This window comes from Rhineura floridana, chromosome 20 (genome assembly GCF_030035675.1).
Source record: "Rhineura floridana isolate rRhiFlo1 chromosome 20, rRhiFlo1.hap2, whole genome shotgun sequence".
Taxonomy (NCBI): Eukaryota; Metazoa; Chordata; class Lepidosauria; order Squamata; family Rhineuridae; genus Rhineura; species Rhineura floridana.
In genome coordinates, this window is record NC_084499.1 from 3,105,363 (window position 1) to 3,124,857 (window position 19,495).

The 19,495-nt window shown below is 46.4% G+C and overlaps 1 protein-coding gene across 7 annotated transcripts in view; it reads left to right on the forward strand.

Annotated features, from left to right (window-relative positions):
• Nucleotides 1–19,495, forward strand: part of DAB2IP (DAB2 interacting protein) — a 366,040-nt gene that overhangs the window by 200,507 nt on the left and 146,038 nt on the right. The window contains exon 1 of one of the 7 annotated variants that reach the window (XM_061604335.1): nucleotides 8,096–8,206. The exons of the other annotated variants lie outside the window; for them this stretch is intronic. Coding sequence (XP_061460319.1) covers nucleotides 8,154–8,206 — 53 coding nt within the window. The 5' untranslated portion in view covers nucleotides 8,096–8,153. Of the gene's footprint in view, nucleotides 1–8,095; nucleotides 8,207–19,495 lie in introns of those variants that run through there. 7 annotated transcript variants of the gene reach the window in all.

The following is a 19,495-nucleotide window of genomic DNA, read 5'->3' on the forward strand; positions in this document are numbered from 1 at the left end:
CTCTGGCGCCTTTCTCCCTCCACTCCATTCTTTTCTACCACCATCCATTTTTAAACAATTGTTTTCTCCACTCCACCCCATCTCACTCTCCACCTCCTCCCTCGTCGCCTCCTACCCACCCACAGAGAACGAGGGAAGAGCAATGCTGCACAGAAGCCCAGTTTGAGGCATGTGATTTTCATTCACAAATCAGAGGAGCAGAAGACTTCCCCTGCTCCCCCCCCAAGTAATGCCCAAAAGTAATGCTGGAAACGTTACAATTACTCCTCAAAAGTAATTACTCCTCCTTCTATTGCAATCAAAATATAAAGTAATTACCCGCTCATTCCTCAAAAAAGGCCAGTTTGTGTGGGGATCCTGCCCTCTTGCAGATGACACTACAGCTGCATCTAAGACTATAAGAGTAGCCCTGCTAGTCCAACTAGTCCAATATCTAGTTTTCCACAGTGGCCAGCCAGATGCTTCTGGGAAGCCCTCAAGGAGGGCATGAAGGCAACAGCCCTCCCTTATGGTTTTTCCATGGCAGCTGGTACTTAGAGGTAGACTGCCTCTGAAGATGGAGGTTCCATTGTGCCATTGGGGCCAATGACCAGTGAGACACCTCTTGTCCGTTCATTTTACAGCTATCCAAATGAATGGCCATCACCACATCTTGTGGCAATGTGCTCCATAAGTTAATTCTGTGTTTAATTCCTTTTGTCTGCCCTGCACTTTATGCCAGTCGGTTTCGTTGAATGACCCTGAATTCTAGGAGTGTGTGTGTGTGTGTGTGTGTGTGTGTGTGTGTGTGTGTGAGAGAGAGAGAGAGAGAGAGAGAGAGAGAGAGAGAGAGAGAGAGAGAGAGAGAGAGTCTGTACCATGCAAAATATTATAAATCTCTATCAAGGCCTTCCTAGGTCAACTGGAAATCCCCAAAGCCTCACAGGGAAGTTTTCTGTGCCTAGAAGCCTGTTAGGTTAAAAGTGGCTCAAAGGGGAGGATTGGGGGGAGGTGAGTAGTGATGGTTCCCCCCCCTTCTCCTCAGGTTGGACTCTTTGCCCTGAAACAAGTCCTGGCCAGATAGGAACACTACCCTGGGCCTGATGCTCTTCATCCATGTAGCTCAATTCACTGACTGGCCGGGACTCCCCAAGATTTCAGAGGAGATCTTTCGCAGTCCTGCTGGGAGACGCCAGGTCCTGAACCTGGGACACTCTTCATGCAAAGCAAGTGCACTACTACCACTGAGCTGAATGTGCGTACAGCCCCCGTCTTGAGCATCCTCCTGTGCGCCAGAGTCCCCCTGCGCACTGAAAGAGCCCTTGAGCACCCAAGAGCTTTCTCATGAGTGGAAATGTTTGGGGCATGCCCCTAGCTTATCCCCAAGGTAGTGTGTGGCACTTGAGATCCTGCACTGGGGTCGCCCAGGCATCGCACCCAGACAAGAGGGACTTCTGGGCTCCGTATATGTTATGCAAATCTAGCAAATGGCACAGTGTTGATCTGCAAGCATTTTGGCTACTTTTGCTTTGCTTGTTTAGTGGCAGGAATGAGAAGCCATTGCATGCCATTTGGCAGTAGCCATGACCCTACCCTGTGAGCAAGGCGACAGAGCTTCCGTGTTCAGAAGCAGCATGCCTGGTTCTGAACACCAGATGGCTACGAACAAGGAGGAGGGGGCCACCCTGCCCCATCCTTTCATACTTATCCTTTTGCAGAAGAATCATCGCTGGGCATCATTTGATTTGCAAAAGTGAATATAGGTGTGTTTGTATGTGTATGTCTTACCAAAAATTAAATCCTCTGTGAAGGAGGAAAGCAAAGTTTCCAGGCTCTTAAATTGCTTTGGTGTTCTCTGCTCTGAGTCGACTGCATTTGGAGAGGTGGGGACTTTATTTGCTCTGGCGAGGGCAGTAAACACCGGCAGGTTGCCTTTCCTTTTAAAAAAGATGGAGATTTGATTTTTTGTTGTTGTTGTTTCAGTTGCCTTTCATTTGCCTCCTTCTTCATATGGAAATCAGGCTCTTTGTCTCATCCTCCTGCAATCATCTTGTAAATTCCTTTTTGCTGGACAAAGGGGGTGGAGATCTGCCCGCCACAGAGGAGGGGGGAGGCTCTTTTATAGCTTCCTCCTGATCTCAGTATGTTTTGGCTTTTCAAAAAGCCCAGCTGGCAGGCCCGCCTATCCCATCTGCTTCTGCAAATATGTACCACCTCAGAATAGCATCCTTGGCTGCCTGGTAGCCCAGGACTCAACCCTGGTTTGCCATAACCAGGCCCAATATGCCATGCCCCTTGGGCTCATGACATCATAGCCTGGGGGCAAGCTTCCTCTTCCTGCTGCCATCCAGATTTTCCTTGTTTTATTTTATCTACTAATACCTTTATTTCCCACCTTTCCTCCAAGGAGCTCAAGGCAGCGTACAAACATGGTTCTCCCCTTCCCCATTGTATCTGCACAACAACCCTGTGAGGTTGGTTAGGCTGGGAGACAGTGACTGGCCCAAAGGTCACCCTGTGAGTTTCACAGCTGAGCAGTGTTGTTAGACTACAACTCCCATCATCCCTGACCCATTGGCACTTTCAGCTGGGGCTGATGGGAACTGGATCTTTTTTTAGGCCCTCAGTTTTGCACCTCAGTCATGAAGCTCACTGGGTGACTTTGGGCCAGTCTCTCTCTCTCTCTCTCTCTCTCTCTCTCTCTCTCTCTCTCTCTCTCTCTCTCTCCCCATCCTTACAGGGCCGTTGTTGTTGTGAGGATGGAGGCAAAGGAAAGTCCATGCCTGCATCCTGTCTTGAGCCTTTTGGAAGAATGACACAATTAATGGCCTTGCCACAGACAGAACATTTTTTTAAAAATCATTTGAAGAAATTAGTGCAGTGAATTGTTTTTTTAAAAAATATATATTCCCCCCCCTTTGATTTGAAAACATTTGATAATTTTAGATAATTTGTTGGATGATTTTATGACGTCCGAACTTTCCAGGAGCTGTCCAAGGTGCTGAGCTCCTTGAAAGTTCAGACTAAAACCTGGAGCAGATTCACTGCCCGACTGACATTGAAGCCACCAGTCTGAATTAGCTCTCAAGGGCCTTGCAATTCCTCCCTGTTATCCCTTTTTCTAAACTTTTTTTTTTTAAATATTTTTACTGTGTAACATGCACAGAGGTACTTGTTTTAGCTTTAACGTGCACAGAAGCAATAGCTCTTGTGAACAGATTGCAGGTTTAGGGAGTTTAGGGCCCAATCCACCACATGCAGTGTAGCAGGCTCGGAAAATCCTGTTCACACCTCATTGCTCAAATTCAGCCCTGACAGCAAAAGTCAGAGTTTGTTTTTCCTCCTCTGAAGCTCATCCTAAAATTGCATCTGTGCATATAAATTACCAGGTGCCAGTTTTATGCAAATTTATGCCATGTGCTTGCACCGTGAGTCTTTAAAGTAAATGGTTCCAGACCCCTTGTTCATTCTAAGGTCACATCCACCCTATATATTTAAAGCACTCTTATGCCACTTTAACGGCCATAGCTTCCCCCAAAGAATTCTGTGAACTGTAGTTTATTAAGGGGGATGAGAGTTATTAGGAGACCCCTCACAAACCTACAGTTCCCAGCACCCTTAACAAATTCCCAGAATCTACACCTTTTCCAGTTCTACAATATTCTCTTTTGAGATGGGTGAGCAGAGCTGAAGACAGGATTCCACAGATTACATAAATGCCACAGATTGCATAAAGGTGTTGTGGTACTGACATACAGTATGTGAATAATATTCTGTTTAAACAGATGCTCAGTCTCTGGGTCATTCCGGTTTCTTAATAAAGTGCTTTCAAATTGCTGCTTTGAGCAGATCTTCTTACTGGTGAGTAACCCCTCAGTAGCAATGCAGGCCTGAGTGTTTGTGAGCCACAGTTCTCCCAAGAAAATTGCACATGTGCCCATTGAGAGAGATTTGCGCCCAGCATAATATCCAAGTGATGACTCAGACAAAGATTACAGAGAGAAGCATTCCTAGATGCTTTTTTTTTAATGCACGGATAAATTCACTCTCTTTCTCTCTGGCTGTTCTTGGCCACCTGGCCACCTCTCCCTCCCATTACCCATCCAAATAATGAACTCCAGATCAGTATGAGGTTTAAAAATGCAATATCAAGGAAATGTAAATGTATCACGCAGCTCAACAGGGGTGCAATATCAGGTGCGGTTTTGTAATATAGCTTCACACGTGTTTTGGAAAGAGCTGGCTGTGAAGACTGTTAAAATGTGTCTCTGGATAATTCTTATCTGGGCAGTGCTGTGCCGGTGGGGGTTTGGTACAGATAAGGAGAAATTAAAAAGCGGGATCATAATTGTAGAAAGAAAAGAAACTACACAAGAGAAAAAGGGCTGGTAGTGCGGTGGGACATGATTCTATACAAGAGGAATTGCTTTGAAATAAGTAGGGATGTGAAATGCTGAGGTTAATAATCTGAAAGCCTGATCTTAAACCTTTGTCTCCAGTAACAAGAGACACCTGCAGGATAGGAAACACGGGGAGCTGTTTCCTCAACCTGGGGTCATCTATGGTGCCTGACCCACTTCCAACACCTCCTGAGGCTGCCCCATTCCAACCCATTGGAATTCCTTTCTTCCTGTTCAATCCTGGCTGTTAAAAGTGTTTCCCCCCTTCCTTCAATGTAGTTTCAGAATAATGGCAAGGGACAATCCTGTATCTTATAAAAAAAATACGCTGATATATTTTTTTTGTAGGGGTACTTTCCCCCTGATTATATGGCTTGGGGAAAATAAGATTTCCCCCCAGCTGTCTGAGAATAAATTGGAAGGCTTCTGGTGTGTGTGGCATAGTAGAGTCCAAAAGGAATTACTTTCACTTGCTTTCCAAAACACTAGATGTATTGGTATGTTATACAGAACAAAAGCTCTGTGTACGTTTCTGAGAGTAACTCCATCAAACTCAGTGCGGCGTACCTGCCTAGGCTTGGGAATTCTAATCTGAGGTAGCCGTGGTGTCAACTTAAACAGGATACCTGATGGACTGCCTCTCCCGACATGAACCCACCCGTACACTACGCTCAACATCTAAGGAGATGCCTACTACGAGGGAAGCTCGGAGGATGGCAACAAGGGAAAGGGCCTTTTCAGTAGTGGCCCCCAAATTATGGAATTATCTCCTTGATGAGGTGCGCCTGGCGCTAACACTGTTATCTTTCCGGCGCGAGGTCAAGACTTTCCTCTTCTCCCAGGCATTTTAGCACCTGTTTTTAAATTGTTTTTTAATTTTTTTTTAAAGAAATTGTGTTTTTAATTGTTTTTTGTGTTTTTAAATTTGTATATTTGTTTTTATTGTTTTTAATTGCTGTAAACCGCCCAGAGAGCTTTGGCTATGGGGTGGTATATAAATGTAATAAATAAATAAATAAATTAGGAAATCCATATTGCCTCTGGCCCTACTCTAGCCAGTGTCCTGGCTCCCAGGAGACAGACACTAACACCTGGAGGGGGGGTCAAGCTGACTGGCAGTTGGGGATGTGTCCCAAAATGGGCAAGGACTGATACCCCCAAGCAGCAAACAAGGATCAGGGGGGCCAGAGGCGGGCGTGTAGCCAAAACTAGGCAGGGGAAGATCCAAGGGAGCAATCAGGGAGGAGGTGGCAGTTAGGCAAGGTCTCCAGCCAAGAGATAAGTTGCTCAGGGATGAAGGCATACACTCTGGGGGCGGGGCTTTGTTGGGCCTGGTGGCCTGGGATTGGCCAGTGGGGGGGGGGCTCAGCTGACAGAATGCTCAAGCTGGCTGGTCCTACAGCCTAGGCAGTGCTCTCGAACCACAGCACTCTCTGCAGGAGATAAAGTGCCAGCACGAGGCCACTGGGAGCCCCTATTCAAGGATTTCTGTTCGTTCGTTCATTCGTTCTTTGTTTGTCTGTCTCTTTGTTTGTTTGAGGCATTTATATACTGCTTTTCGGGCAGACCTCACAAAGCGGTTTGCATTTATTTATTTTATCAAAAATATTTATATACCACTATGCTTTTTTTAAAGCAGTTTACAACCTATATAAACACAGAATAAAACCATATAAAAATTAAAATCAGAAACACTAACTACTGTAGGAAAATATTGTCTCAGTTGCCTGCATAAGCCTGGCGACAACACACCCCAAAACCCCGGATGACCCCACTCAGTGGTTTCATGTAGCTGTTAAACAGCATGGGACATGAAATCAAATCCTGTGGCATCTGGCATTCAAGGCTCCATGGGACTGAACAATCCTCCCCAAGCACCGCTCTCTGAAGGTGATCATCCCAGTAGGATTGGAACCACTCAAAAGTGGTTCAGCCCACCCCCAACTCGGACAGGAGAGTTAACTGGGCCCTTCTCCCCCTCCCAACAAAGGTCATCGTGCAGGGTGACCAAGGCCAAAACCTTGGACAGCTCCTTGAAAGTTCAAACTAAAACCCAGAGTGGATTCACTGCCCTGCTGACATGGGAGCCACCAGCCTCCACTGAGTTTATTGTTACCACCCATGCCCATGCCCAGAGCTTGGAAAAGTTACTTTTTTAAACTACAACTCCCATCAGCCCAATCCAGTGGCCATGCTGGCTGGGGCTGATTTATTTATTTATTTATTTATTTATTTATTTATTATTTCAATTTATATACCGCCCTTAGCGAAATAGCTCTCAGGGCGGTGAACAAACAAAATAAAATACAATATATCATAATAAAAATACAAAAACATATACAAACAAACAACGAAAAGCACAGCAAAAACAAAATAAATACTACAAAAATTAAAATACAGATTAAAAGATTAAAAAAGTTAAGAAGATTAAAATGCCTGGGAGCATAAAAAGGTCTTTACCTGGAGCCGAAAAGATGGAAGTGTAGGCGCCAGGCGTACCTCTTCGGGGAGGCTGTTCCACAACTCAGGGGCCACCACAGAAAAGGCCCTAGATCTCGTAACCACCCTCCGGGCTTCCCGATGGGTTGGTACCCGGAGGAGGGCCTTAGATTCTGAACGAAGTGAACGGGTAGGTTCATAGCGAGAGAGGCGTTCCACAAGGTATTGAGGTCCCACGCCGTGTAAGGCTTTATAGGTCAAAACCAGCACCTTGAATCTCGCCCGGAAGCAAATAGGAAGCCAGTGCAGACGCGCCAGGACAGGTGTTATATGCGAAGACCGACTGCTCCTCGTCAATAATCTGGCAGCTGCGTTCTGCACCAGCTGAAGCTTCCGAACTGTCTTCAAGGGCAGCCCTACATAGAGCGCATTACAGTAATCCAATCTTGAAGTTACCAGAGCATGGACAACGGAGGCGAGGTCGTCCCTGTCCAGATAGGGGCGTAGTTGGGCTACCAGACGAAGATGGGAGTTGTAGTTTAAAAAAGTAACTTTTCCAAGCTCTGCCATGCCCCAGGGCAGAGCCATGGAATTGCAAACCGGTTGCACAGCCAAGCCCTGGCAAGATTTGGCAGAGGGAAGGAGCAGGGAGCATCAGGGAGGGAGCTAGAAAGAGACAGTGGCGATGTGCAAGTCAGAAGGGTGACCCACAATGGGGGCCCGCGAGAGAGGCTTCCACACTGTTATATGCCCCCTCCCTGATGGGTTTCCGCCAGGCCTTGAAGACCTGGCTTTTCAGGCAGGCCTACAGGGTTTTTGGGGTGGATTAGTTTTTATGATGTTATTAATTGGAAGGCTGGTTTTAGATTAATTATTGACTGTTTTTTGATCCATATGTTGTATTTATTGTGTTATTGTACGTCGCCTAGAGTGGCCGTTAATTCGGCCAGATAGGCGACTCACAAATAAAATTTTATTTATTTATTTATTTATATATAAATGGACAGGATGATGAAAGTTTTGATCCCTTGGGTGGCCAGAAGATAAGAGACAGGAAGGCAGTTTCGTCATTGTCCTCTTGCATCGTGTCAACAATGCAGAGGTGGTGGAATTTTTCCCGAGGGCGGGTTGTGGAATGATAAATGGCAGAATCGGCCGGGGGAGGGGAGTGCTTGTACTGTTGTTCTCTCTCAGGCCACAGGGAAATGAATCCTCCATGTTTGCAGAGCTCTCCTCAATGCTCTGCTTGATAAGCTGGTGGAATACAAAGCTGGAGGGAAGCCGGGAAGAGGCGGGGAGCGGTTTCTCTTTCTGAAGTGGAAGGCGCCTTGAAGAATGTGCTGGAGAGGGCACTTGCCTTTGGGTCGGAAGACCCGGCTGCCCACCAGGTGACTCCTCGTTGCTTTTCTTCTTCTTGGTGCTTTTGGCTGAACTTTGAGGCAGCCTCAGCCAATCTGATGCCCTCCATATCTTTTGTACTGCAGCTCCCATCTGGCTGTTTCCCCTCTCAGCTTGGTGCAGAAGAGGGAAGGCTTAAAAAGAAAAGCAGTTTGCAACCTGATTCTGTGAATGTTTACCTGGAATGTAGGAAGCTGCTTTAAGCTGACTCAGACCATTGATCCACCTGACTCAGTGCTATCTGCACTGACTGGCAGCATAAGTAAGGACCAGAAGTAAATCCCAATGAGATTTGCCCCAAGGTAACCATAGGAGTATTGTACGTGAAGTGGTGGTGGTGAAACATTCCAGGGTTGGATTGGATGACCTCAAAGGTCCCTTCCCACTTTATAGTTCTATGATTGTGGCAACTTTAAAAACTTTGACGTAATTGCTGATGCCTTGTTTCTTACATGTGATGGACTGTTGGTGTTTGCTTACATTGATTCTGACCTAGTGGAGTATGCTTATGTGAGGAAGTTTGTGGGCTCCAGGTTATGGATAGTGCTCTCTCCACTTTCAAGAACTGCCCGGTTCACTTCAGTGGCAGTGTGTGTGGGTGTCGGTATAAACAAGCTCAGCCCCCTCTGCCAAAAGGGAATGGAGTGTCACTGGGGCACTTAGCTGGAGTTCTGCGAGTGCCTCAGAGGAGTGCACGTGGGGGTCTAGATTGACATGTGACTGGTTTGCCTTTTATGTTTTTAACTTTGTTGCTTTAAACAAGTTCATAATACTACTAGAGCTGATAGACATCCAATGAAGACGAATGTTGGAATAGTCAGAACAGATAACACAAAGTACTTCTTCATGTGGTGCATAGGATAAGCTATGGAATTCACTCCTATGAGAGTCAATGGTGGCCACCAACTTGGAGGGCTTTAAAAGAGGATTAGACAAATTCATGGAGGAGAAGGCTGTCAATGGCTACTAGCCACAGTGGCTATGCTCAGCCTCCACTGTTGGAGGCAGAATATGTGTCTGAATGCCAGCTGCTGGAAACCATAGGAGGGGAAAATGCTGTTGTGTTCAGGTCCTGATTTTATGGGCTTCCCATAACGAATATCTGCTTGACCACTGTGAGAACAGGATGCTGGACTAGATGGTCCACTGGCCTGATCCAGCAGGCTCTTGTTCTTATGTAGGACACAAGCCGTAACCCTCTAATGATGCCACATTATCATTCAGCCAAACACAGATTCTTGGAGAATGTCAGTAGCGCCCTGTTGAATCAAACCAAAGGCACATTCAGCCCAATAACCTGTTCCCCCAAAGTGGCCACCCAGATGTCTCTGGGAAGCCCACAAGCTGGACATAAGGGCAACCGCCCTTCCCTTTCTTGCCTGCCTCCAGAATCTGTTATTCAGAGACATACTTCTTCTATTTGGTCCATGATGGCTGCTCAATGTAGACCTACCATGGACAATGGATCTGTCGACGTCACCACAATATCTCTGTCAATGTGGAGATATCTAAATGGACCCTCCATACAGAGAGGCAGTATACCCCTGAAGCACTAGATGCTGCTGACAGGAAAGGGGGAGGCTGTCCACTTCCCTCACACCCTGTTGGTGGGCTTCCCAGAGGGGTCTGGTTGGCTATTGTGGGGGAACAGGATGCTAGATTAGATGGAACCATGTTCTGCTCCAGGGGGATAGCTCCAGTTCATCAGAAAGACGTGGTAAAGCTTTTCCTGGACTTGACCACTTCAGGCTGTGGGTGGGCGACATCTCCCTGCACATAACAGTACAGCATGCCTAAGAGACGGCTAACTTGCACCTGTGTCCCTAACATGCATGATTCTCTCTCTCTCTCTCTCTCTCTCTCTCTCTCTCACACACACACACACACACACACACACAGAGAGAGAGAGAGAGAGAGAGAGAGAGAGAGAGAGAGAGAGAGAGAGAGAGAGCATTCAGACATACAGCCCTAGAAATGGGATGGATCAGTATTCTTCTGGTCTGTGTCAGGTTTCCATATTTTTTTTCATAGAATCATAGATCATAAATCCATTTTATAAATTCATAAACCCATTCCATCTCATTTTGGTTTTAATCTGTGGATTTTTAAAAAATCCATACAAAAGTCACATTTAAATACATGCATGTTCTCCCCCCCTCCCCATATGTGTTTTGGTGCATTTTGCTATGTGTCTGAGCCAGTCTGTACTGCAAAATTTGGAAAAGACTTTGGAGGCATTCAAGAGGCAGCTGGACAGCCACCTGTTGGGTATGGTTTAATTTGGATTCCTGCATTGAGCAGGGGGTTGGGTTCGATGGTCTTATAGACCCCTTCCAACTCTATGATTATATGGTTCTATGACTGAAAAATTATTACATTTTGATCTATTTATTAGTCCAGGAGGTGCAAATTAGGTCAATTTACTTTAAAAATGGGGACCAAATGAAATTCTCCTCTGTCACAGCCCCCCTGTTTACAGCATGAAGTGGTACAGTCCAGGATAATAATTTTAAAAACCCTCATTGCTGGTGTTTCTTCCACGGATATTCTTGTCCATGTGAGTTACTGCTAGTGCCGGAAGAATAATTTCAGGGTTTATTGCTGTGAATTGGGTCTGAGATTGTTTGTTTTTTAAAATTAATTTGTTATTCTCTTGTCTGATGTTAATGTAAGTCACTTTGGTTTGGTATTTTGCTTTGTTTTAGAAAAGTAGGGTAAACATATTTAATTTCAACCAGTGATGCAGTTGGGTAATTTCAAACACTGATGCAGTTGAGTAAATGGTCTACTGGGGTGGGGTGAATTGTTTCACTTGATTAAAACTGGGACGAGCCAGCCCCTCTGCATCCGGGACCCTTCCTGCTCCTAGTGGATTTCCTACATCGGTGGGGGTTGGACTAGATGACCTCTGAGATCCTTTCCAAATCTATGACTATGATGGGAAAGTGTTTTCAATGAGATTCACCCTAAGCAATGTGGTACAGGCCTGCACAATCTGTAATCCATCAAGCTGAACACAGCTCTCCAGTCATGTACTGTGGTCTCTTATGTGCACCACAACATTTTATATCTGCTCTGCCTTACCCAGGATAGAATCATAGAATAGTAGAGTTAGAAGAGGCCTATAAGGCCATCATGTTCAACCCCCCTGCTCAATGCAGGAATCCAAATCAAAGCATTCCTGACAGATGGCTGTCCTGCTGCCTCTTGAATGCCTCCAATAGTTTTTCGTGTGCCTAATGTTTGGTCGAAATGCACCCTCCTGTAACTTAAGCCCATTAGGTCTAGTCCTGCCCTCTGGGGCAGCAGAGAATTAGTCTTCAGCTTCTTGGACAGCTCCTTGAAAGTTCCGACTAAAACCCAGAGCGGATTCCACTGCCCCACTGATATGGAGTCATCAGCTGCCGCTGCCTGTCCTCCAACTCCAAGGATTTGGTGCCAGACACAAACTAAACTGGGATGTTTTTCATAGCTGCACTTAAAGCAGAATTGCTTTGTAAATGCCACCAACTGGGTTTTACCTGTGGACCATAAAGCAAGGAGAAATTGAACAAGAGGGTGAAGTCTGAGAGAAAGAGCCCCATAAATTTACATGGGGAAGTTATCCTCCGTAATAAACTTACTCGGTTTTTTTAAATTGTGGATAAGTATGGATCGAACTGTTAACACCCCCCAAACACTTAGTGTTTCCATTGGGAACTTGACGCTTTAACATGGCCGGCCTAAATTTATGGCTCAGCCCCACCGTTTGTCTTTTTAAGGGTCCTATTATAGACCGTGTTCTTTGCCTAACTACACGGGATTATTGATTCCTGGGATCAAGCAGCTGCCTCTTCTCTGCTTGCAGATTTTGCAGCAATGTGGGGGTTAGGAAATTAATGTCTGGCAAGGCTTATCGGAGGCTACCCTTTAGGGGTATCAACTTTTCGACAGCCTGATTGTCAAGCCAGTGCCATTGGAGAAATGCAGGCAGCTGAAGGGTGAGTCCTAGCAGGATGAGGGCCAGCACTGAAGGAAAGCCAGCAGCAGATCAGTACCAGGTGTAGGCAAAGGGCACAACCAAAACTGACAACCGAAAGGGCTGGAATAAGGGTGCTGGCAAGCAACCAAATGGGGGTGAGTGGACCCAGATAACAGAGGAACAATCAGAGGTGTCCAGAGCCAGACTTGGGAGTCGCACAGGCAAGGCCAGAGTCTGGCTCTTGCCAGCAAAGCTGCAGGGCAGACCCAGAAGCATTTATAGTCAAGGGCATCCCTCATTAGGGATGTGAGAAGCCATGGATTTCCATTCCAACCCACGCTCGTCGCATGCAGCGCCGGTTCCATTCCACTGCAGTTCGGCTTTCAACAAAAAAAATGACATTCTGAGTCTCACTGTCCACTGTGGCGGAATTGTGTGTAATCGATGGATTACATAATTAATTACGCGCTCAATTAAGTTATCTTTATGCTTTTCCGCACCATCCATTTCAGAGGAAAAGAAGCACGATGGAAATGGGGAAGAGAACCCCATCAATTGCGCATTGTTTGCGGACTGAAAAACAGCAGCGAACGCCAGCCGCGTTTGCTGGATTGATTTCCATTCCAGAGAGAGGACTAGTAAGCAAATGTTGGCAATTTCTACTCCATTTCCATCAAAATCCTCCAACATCCCTCTTCTTCATTGCGCTGTTTTGAGGATCCCCCCCCTTTAAGTTTTATTGTCCCCCTTGGTACAAACCTTCTGAGTTCCCCCAAGCAGAGCTTGGAAATGTTACTTTTTTGAACTACAACTCCCATCAGCCCCAGCCAGCATGGCCACTAGATTGGGCTGATGGGAGTTGTTCAAAAAAAGTAACTTTTCCAAGCTCTGCCCCCAAGCATGTGGATACCTCTCTCACCTGGGTTGGTGCCATCGTGGCTAAATGAGGAGGGTCCACAGTCACTTCTGAACTCTGGGAAGGGAGGAGGGTGAAGGTACATTTGTGGGGGGGGTTGCCTCGTCGTACCTCAAGGTTGGCAGCAGGCAAACCTCTCTGGAGAGTATATTCTCTATGCATCAGCCTTCCCCAGCCTGGTGCTCTCCAGATGCTTTGGACTATAGTTCCCTAGTCATGGCTATGCTGGCTGGGGCAGATGGGAGTCTGTAGTCCAAAATGGCTGGAGGACCCAAGGCTGATGTAGGAGATGTACAAGTAAAGCCACGCAAAATGATGGAGAATAGAGTAACGGAGACGCCCCTGTTCACAGTGACCAAGGAGATACTCCCTTGCAGGGTGGAGGCGGAGGTTATTTCAGATGTCACTCCCAAATGTGTGCAAGTCTGGAGATTAAAACTATGGATGAGGATCTAAAATGTAATCCAAGGAGAAAGCATCCTTTCACAGATGTCTCTAAAAAAAATTGCAGGGAGGCTGGAACGCAGCCTCCATGGTCTGACATCCTTGCAATGCAAAAACACTTGAGCAGCCACTCTCGGGCATCCTTTGTACCTTCAGGGAATACTTTCCACCTTGAGTCATCCCCCTCCACACCTTGAGCCTCTGCACAGCCAAATTGAGCTTTCACCACTGCACACCCCAATTATCACTTCCACCACCCGCCCTTGTGCTTTGCCAATGGGAGGTCTCTTGTGGCAGGGCCAGGGGCCCTTTTGGGGCTGTGCGTCTGCCATCTTCCCATTGAGGAATTTCCAGATCAGGAATGTCAGCATTCCCCTGGCCTCGATCACAGTTGAGGGAAACCGCAGAGCCAAGGGAGGGTGCTGGCTGCACCACAGGAGCAAACCAGAGCCCGGGTGGTGGTCGAAACCCTTCTAGGGACAACAACAGAGTAACAAGAGCAGGAAATAGCACCTAGTCCTCCTTGCTGGGGGCAGTGAGGTAGAGGCGGAAAATGCAGCTAATGCCTCCATCCACAGATATGAGATCAGAGGAGGCATCCATCTTCCCTTTTGTGTAAGAGACAATTCACTGAAAAGTGTGGTTAAATGTTGCTTGCAAGCGTGGAAGGTGAGGGAGCTGGTGGCTAGAATACTTTAGCAATGATGGGAAGACTTTTTTTAGATTCTGGTCCACAGGTTTGTATTAGACTTGGTCAGGCCCAGGGGGATGTTGTTCAGAGGTGGCTCTGGGTGGTCTTTGGGGGGGGCAATGTCCTTCTCCTCCCCATTAAAATATTTATTTATTTAACAAAATTTATATACTGCTTGAATGTAAAGACCTCTAAGCAGTTTTGGAAAAAAACATGCAAATTATCGATAGAACAGTTAAAAACAAGTCATTAAAAACATATTTAAAGCACATGCTAACTAAAAAAAGATTAAATCAGATCAACACCTATGTGTCTGGAAAGGCTTGCCTAAACAGAAAAGTTTTAAGCAGGCACCAAAAGGAATACAGTGAACGCACGTTCCTGGTGCCAAAAGTTCCAAAGTGCAGGTGCTGCCACACTAAAAGAACAATTGCTTCCAAGTGCAGAACAAGTATTATGTGGCACCTGGAATCGTGCCGGTTGTGCAGAATGAAGTGCTTGAGCAGGCACATATGGGGTAAGGCGATCTCAGAAGTGGTCTGCTTATGGTGGACAGCCGGGTGTCCTGCAAAACACAGTGCTGGTGAAAACCCCAACCTCAGCCACTTACCATCTCAATTTTACAGGGGTGTAATGTGTTCAAATCTTATGCAAATCTGTGTGATGGGCTTGTGCTCCGAGTCCTTTGAAGTACCTTGAGGCACCCCTGATCAGACCACTGGCGTACCTAGCTAAGTGTGGTATACTCTGACTGGCAGCAACTCTCCAAGGTGTGTGATAGAGAAAGACTTTGTCAGGTACAGTAATACCTCAATTAGTGAAGTAGATGCGTTTCTGGACTTTACTTCTTTAAAAGAAACTTTGGTATCAGAGGTAGGAATAACATGAAAAGAACAGGACACCACAAAAAAGAAAAGCAGTTCAACATATTTCAGCAAATGTTTTATATGCATGTCTGAAATGAAACAACCAGGTCAGGTTGTTGTACACTCGAGCAGGCAGGCAACAGCATGGCTGTCCAAAAGAATCCACTGTGTACCATAATTGCACACCACCACCCTGCACCTGGTCTCTCTCTCTCCTTCTTTCTCTGCCACCCTCCCCTACACTCGAGCAGACACGTCTGCAGTAAACAGTGCTTCCAACGCACCCAAAGCAGGAAGCACTGTTTACTGCAGAGGTGCCTGCACCACCTGGCAAGGAGCGCCATTCCAGCCATGCGTGAGAGAGCTGCCTTCAGCAGCCACAATCCAGTAGACAGGGAAGCACATTCAGAGTATGCACCCCTCAGCGCCCCCTGCACCCAAAAAAGACTTTGTTAAAAGGAGTTTCTTTCCTGGAGGATGTGTTAACTGGGGCATTACTGTATCTGGTATAGATCCCGTAACTTGTGATCCCGTAACTGGAGAGGGCAGGTACTGAACTGACACGTTTTGCAAGCAAAGCAGGTCTTCTACTACTAAACTAGTGCGTGTCCCCCCCCCCGGAGATTTTTCAATGTCTGTTATGTTTCATAACACATCATTTTATGGCTCTCTGGTTACCATAGGTATTCGATGCTTGTCTGTTCTGTGAGGCCCTTGTGTGACAGGCATATCCAAGGCTGCAAAACTGCAGTTTCACCCAAACCCAGAAATCAACACAGAAAGTGATGCAAATATCATTCTGCTTTCATTTTTAGAAGTTTCTAGTGCTTATGAAGTCTATGCACAAAAGTGTTTGGGGCTATGGGGCAGTGCCTGCTCAAATCTCCAAAACTGGTTGGGGGGGGCACGCAGAGAAGGGGATCTTCAGTGTTCTGCACAATACCTTTCCCCTATCATATATTTCAAAATCAGAAGAAAAAATGGCAAAATGATTATTTTTTAAAAGTAAAGAAGGCCTTCTGAGAGTAATTGGGAAGCACGCACAATTTACAGAGGCTGCAGAATTGGCACAAAAAATTAGCTGGATGTAAAGTTTCAATTTATTTTCAGAACTTCACAGTACTCTCTCCTGCTCTTGCTCTCTCTTCTCTGGGCAATGCATATTGAATTTTCCTGGTCATCATAGGTGCTGTACTAAGCATCTAGGGAAATCCAGCATAGCTGTCAGGGAACACTTCGATATTTGTGAGATCATTCTGTTTGTAGATTCTCTTTAGGCTTTGCCTGGTGCCTGCACTGAACACCACCCCTGCTGAGCTGGTTTAGGCGGAAGTGAAGAAAATATGGGGAGGGAGGGTTTAAGGGTCAGCTAACAAATATGCAGGTGCTCCCTGATTCGTCTACATGTTTATAGCACTGAGGCTGCAGTCCTGTACAGGTTTACTTGGGAGTAAGTCCTGTTGCACTTGGTGTGATTTACTTCTGAGTAGACATGCATAGGCTTGCTCTTGTGCAGCAGCAAAAGCAAAAGCAAAAATGCTTTCCAGAGGCCAAACACATCCATTTCCCACTCAAGGATGAAAAACAAATCCTATGAGGATAGGTTGAAGGAACTGGGTGAGAAGCCAGGGGCTGGGGGGAGGGGCTTGGAGACATCATATGCTCTTCCGGTGATCCCCAAAGGAAGTGGCAGCTGGTGGCTCCATGCCAGTGTGGCCACGGAATCCACTCCGGGATTTAGTCTGAACTGTCAAGGAGCTGTTCTCTGAAAGACTAATTCTCTGCTGCCCCAGAGGGCAGAACTAAACCTAATGAGCTTAAGTTACAGGAGGGTGGATGTCGACCGAATGTTAGGAGAAAGTTAAGCGAGCCCTTGGTTCTGTGGTTGCGCTTAATTTAGTGACTTTTGTGTTGATGTGTCTTGGTGCTGCTTTTAGCCTGATGCTGGACAGAGTGTTGTTGCTTCAATGCTTGTTTTAATGCTGCGTGAGCCATTTGGAGTGACTCCTAAACACATTTCTTTATGGAGCCCTTTGACAATGAAACCAGGGACCCCCTGGCTGGAAAGTCAGGGTAGAAGGGCCGTCTGTTTGAGCTCCCTCCAGCTCTCTGGATTTCTGGCATCAAGCTGGGGGAGGGGGCAGGGATTTGAGCACGTGGACCAAGAAGCCCCTCCGAGCTCCTCTTTGGTTTTATGATTGAACTTCTCAACCAGAGTGGCCTTCCCCAGTGTGGTGCCCTCCAGATAGCTTTCTTTTATTCAAAAACATTTCAGAACCGCTTTTTGGGATGGGAATGTCCAGGCAAAAAACACATGCAGCATCTAGCACAGCACATTACAGTTGTTATAACAGGCATATATATATAAATAGAGAGAGAGAGAGATTTAAGTGGTTTGTGAAGACCCTCAGCAATTTTCAAGTGGTTTATGGGAAAAGGTTTGGGAACCACTGGTACATAAATGTAATCACCCCCTATACAAAAAAAATCTACTGCAAATTTCTGGCGGCTTCCCTTTAAAATGTTCTCATTGACCAGTAGCACCCCCAAAAAATTTTGTGTGACAAAATTCAAGAAAGATCTGAAATGCACAATAATGGAAAGAGAACTAGAGACAATCATGTTGTCATTTGCATGACCCCTCTGGCTTGTAAAAGTAATCAAGACTTGGATCTGGAAAGTCAGTAATATCCAGATGTCACCATTGGCTGCACCCTATTCAACTCTGGCTTTCCTACCCTGGCTCCAACTAGAGGATTAGTAGCTTGGAAATCAAAAACTGGTGACAAGAATTTCAAGCATCTGCCATCCCTCTTGTGTTGTGATCGAGAAATCCACACACATCCGAACCAAAAGTTTAAAGTTGGCAGGGCCGCCGCCAGAGGGCGGCCAGGTTGGGCCCTGGTCAGGGGCCTCTGCAGCCCAAAGGGGCCTATGAAGGGTCCTTCCTTAAGTGGGAGGGTGGCACTCCTGTTCTGTGATCCATGGCAGTATTGGGTCCTGAAACCCAACCCAGCTGTGGATCACAGGCACTTCTTACCTCTCCCGTCAGTGTGAATGCCATGCGCACTGTGTGCCAAGGTGATGGCAGTGGCTTCCCTAAGGGGATGATGCTCCTGCCGCCACCTTGGTTGATGGCAGGTATGCATGCTATGCGTGCTTGTCATTCACATGACATGAGAGGTAGGTGGGGCATGTGAGCAGGCTTGTTAGTCTCGTTCCATCTGTATGGGGGGTGGTTGTTGGGCTAAAGTGACGTGGGCCTGGGGCAGGCTGGTGTGTGCCCTGAAAGTGGGTCCAGTTAATTTTCCCCTCCCCCCCAAAAACACCACTAAACACAAAGTGAAAGACTTCAGTCTGCAGAAGCGTCATGGGATTATGAAGCAGCCTCGGTGCCCTCCTGTTCTCTTTGCATTCAAAGCCGGCTGGAGCTTCTAACCTTTCTTCACAGATCCTTCTGTCTTTCCCCTCCTCCCTTCCCTCAGAGTTCTCTCCCTTGCTAATTAATTCAGATTCAGGCAGATGTTGTAGGTTAACAAGTGTCTATATTTTTGGAAGTCAAAGTCATGCTTTTTAGAAAAAAAACTGTTTCATGCAAACTCTCAGCGACCTTGGAAAAGAATAGATTTTTTTTATTCCTTAAATTGGGGAGTGGGAGAATCAAAAGTTTCTCTGCTTGAAAGAGGAGACCCTGGGCCACTAACTGATTCATCTATTTCTCTCTAGCACAGTCATTAAAGAGTCACTCGTTGCTTTTAAGTGTGCATTTAAGGTTGGGGGGAAATTCAAATTTTATCTCAGTGTATGGAGCGGGTGCCTCTTCTCTATAAAGTGCAAGAAAGCTGGTGTTTGAAGGCCATCTAGGATTTCTGGATTTCTGAGAACTCCTTGAGGAGCATCGGTGTGCTTGGAAAAGGTCCCGTTGCAGACCAAGTGTGGACGTGCTGCTTGAGCAAAGCAGTTGCTGAGGTGAAGGCATTAACCCTCCTAAGTTCAAGAAGCTGGAGAAATATATGCCAGAAGCCCATGTCAGCCGTGACTGCCTAGGACAGGCGTGGAAGAGGGACAGCACAGAGGTGGCAGCCTTAAAATTATGGATGCTTCTGGGATTCTCCTCCTTTGAATTTCCCCCTGGATTCTGGAGTTTTCAAATAACATGTGGCCTTGTTTCTAAAGTGGAGCCGAGAAGTGCAGGATTTCATTTCGGCTGGACACTTGGGCATACATAGTTTTGTCATCGTTTTTGGGTTCCTTCATTAAACAGCCTTTGCCAAGCTGGTGCCCTCCAAATGTTTTGGACAGGCAGTGCTGGCTGGGGCTGATGGAAGTTATAGTCCCAAACATCTGGAGGGCACCAGCTGAGTGAAGCAGTGGTGGCTGATGGCTCTGGGGCAGTGGAAT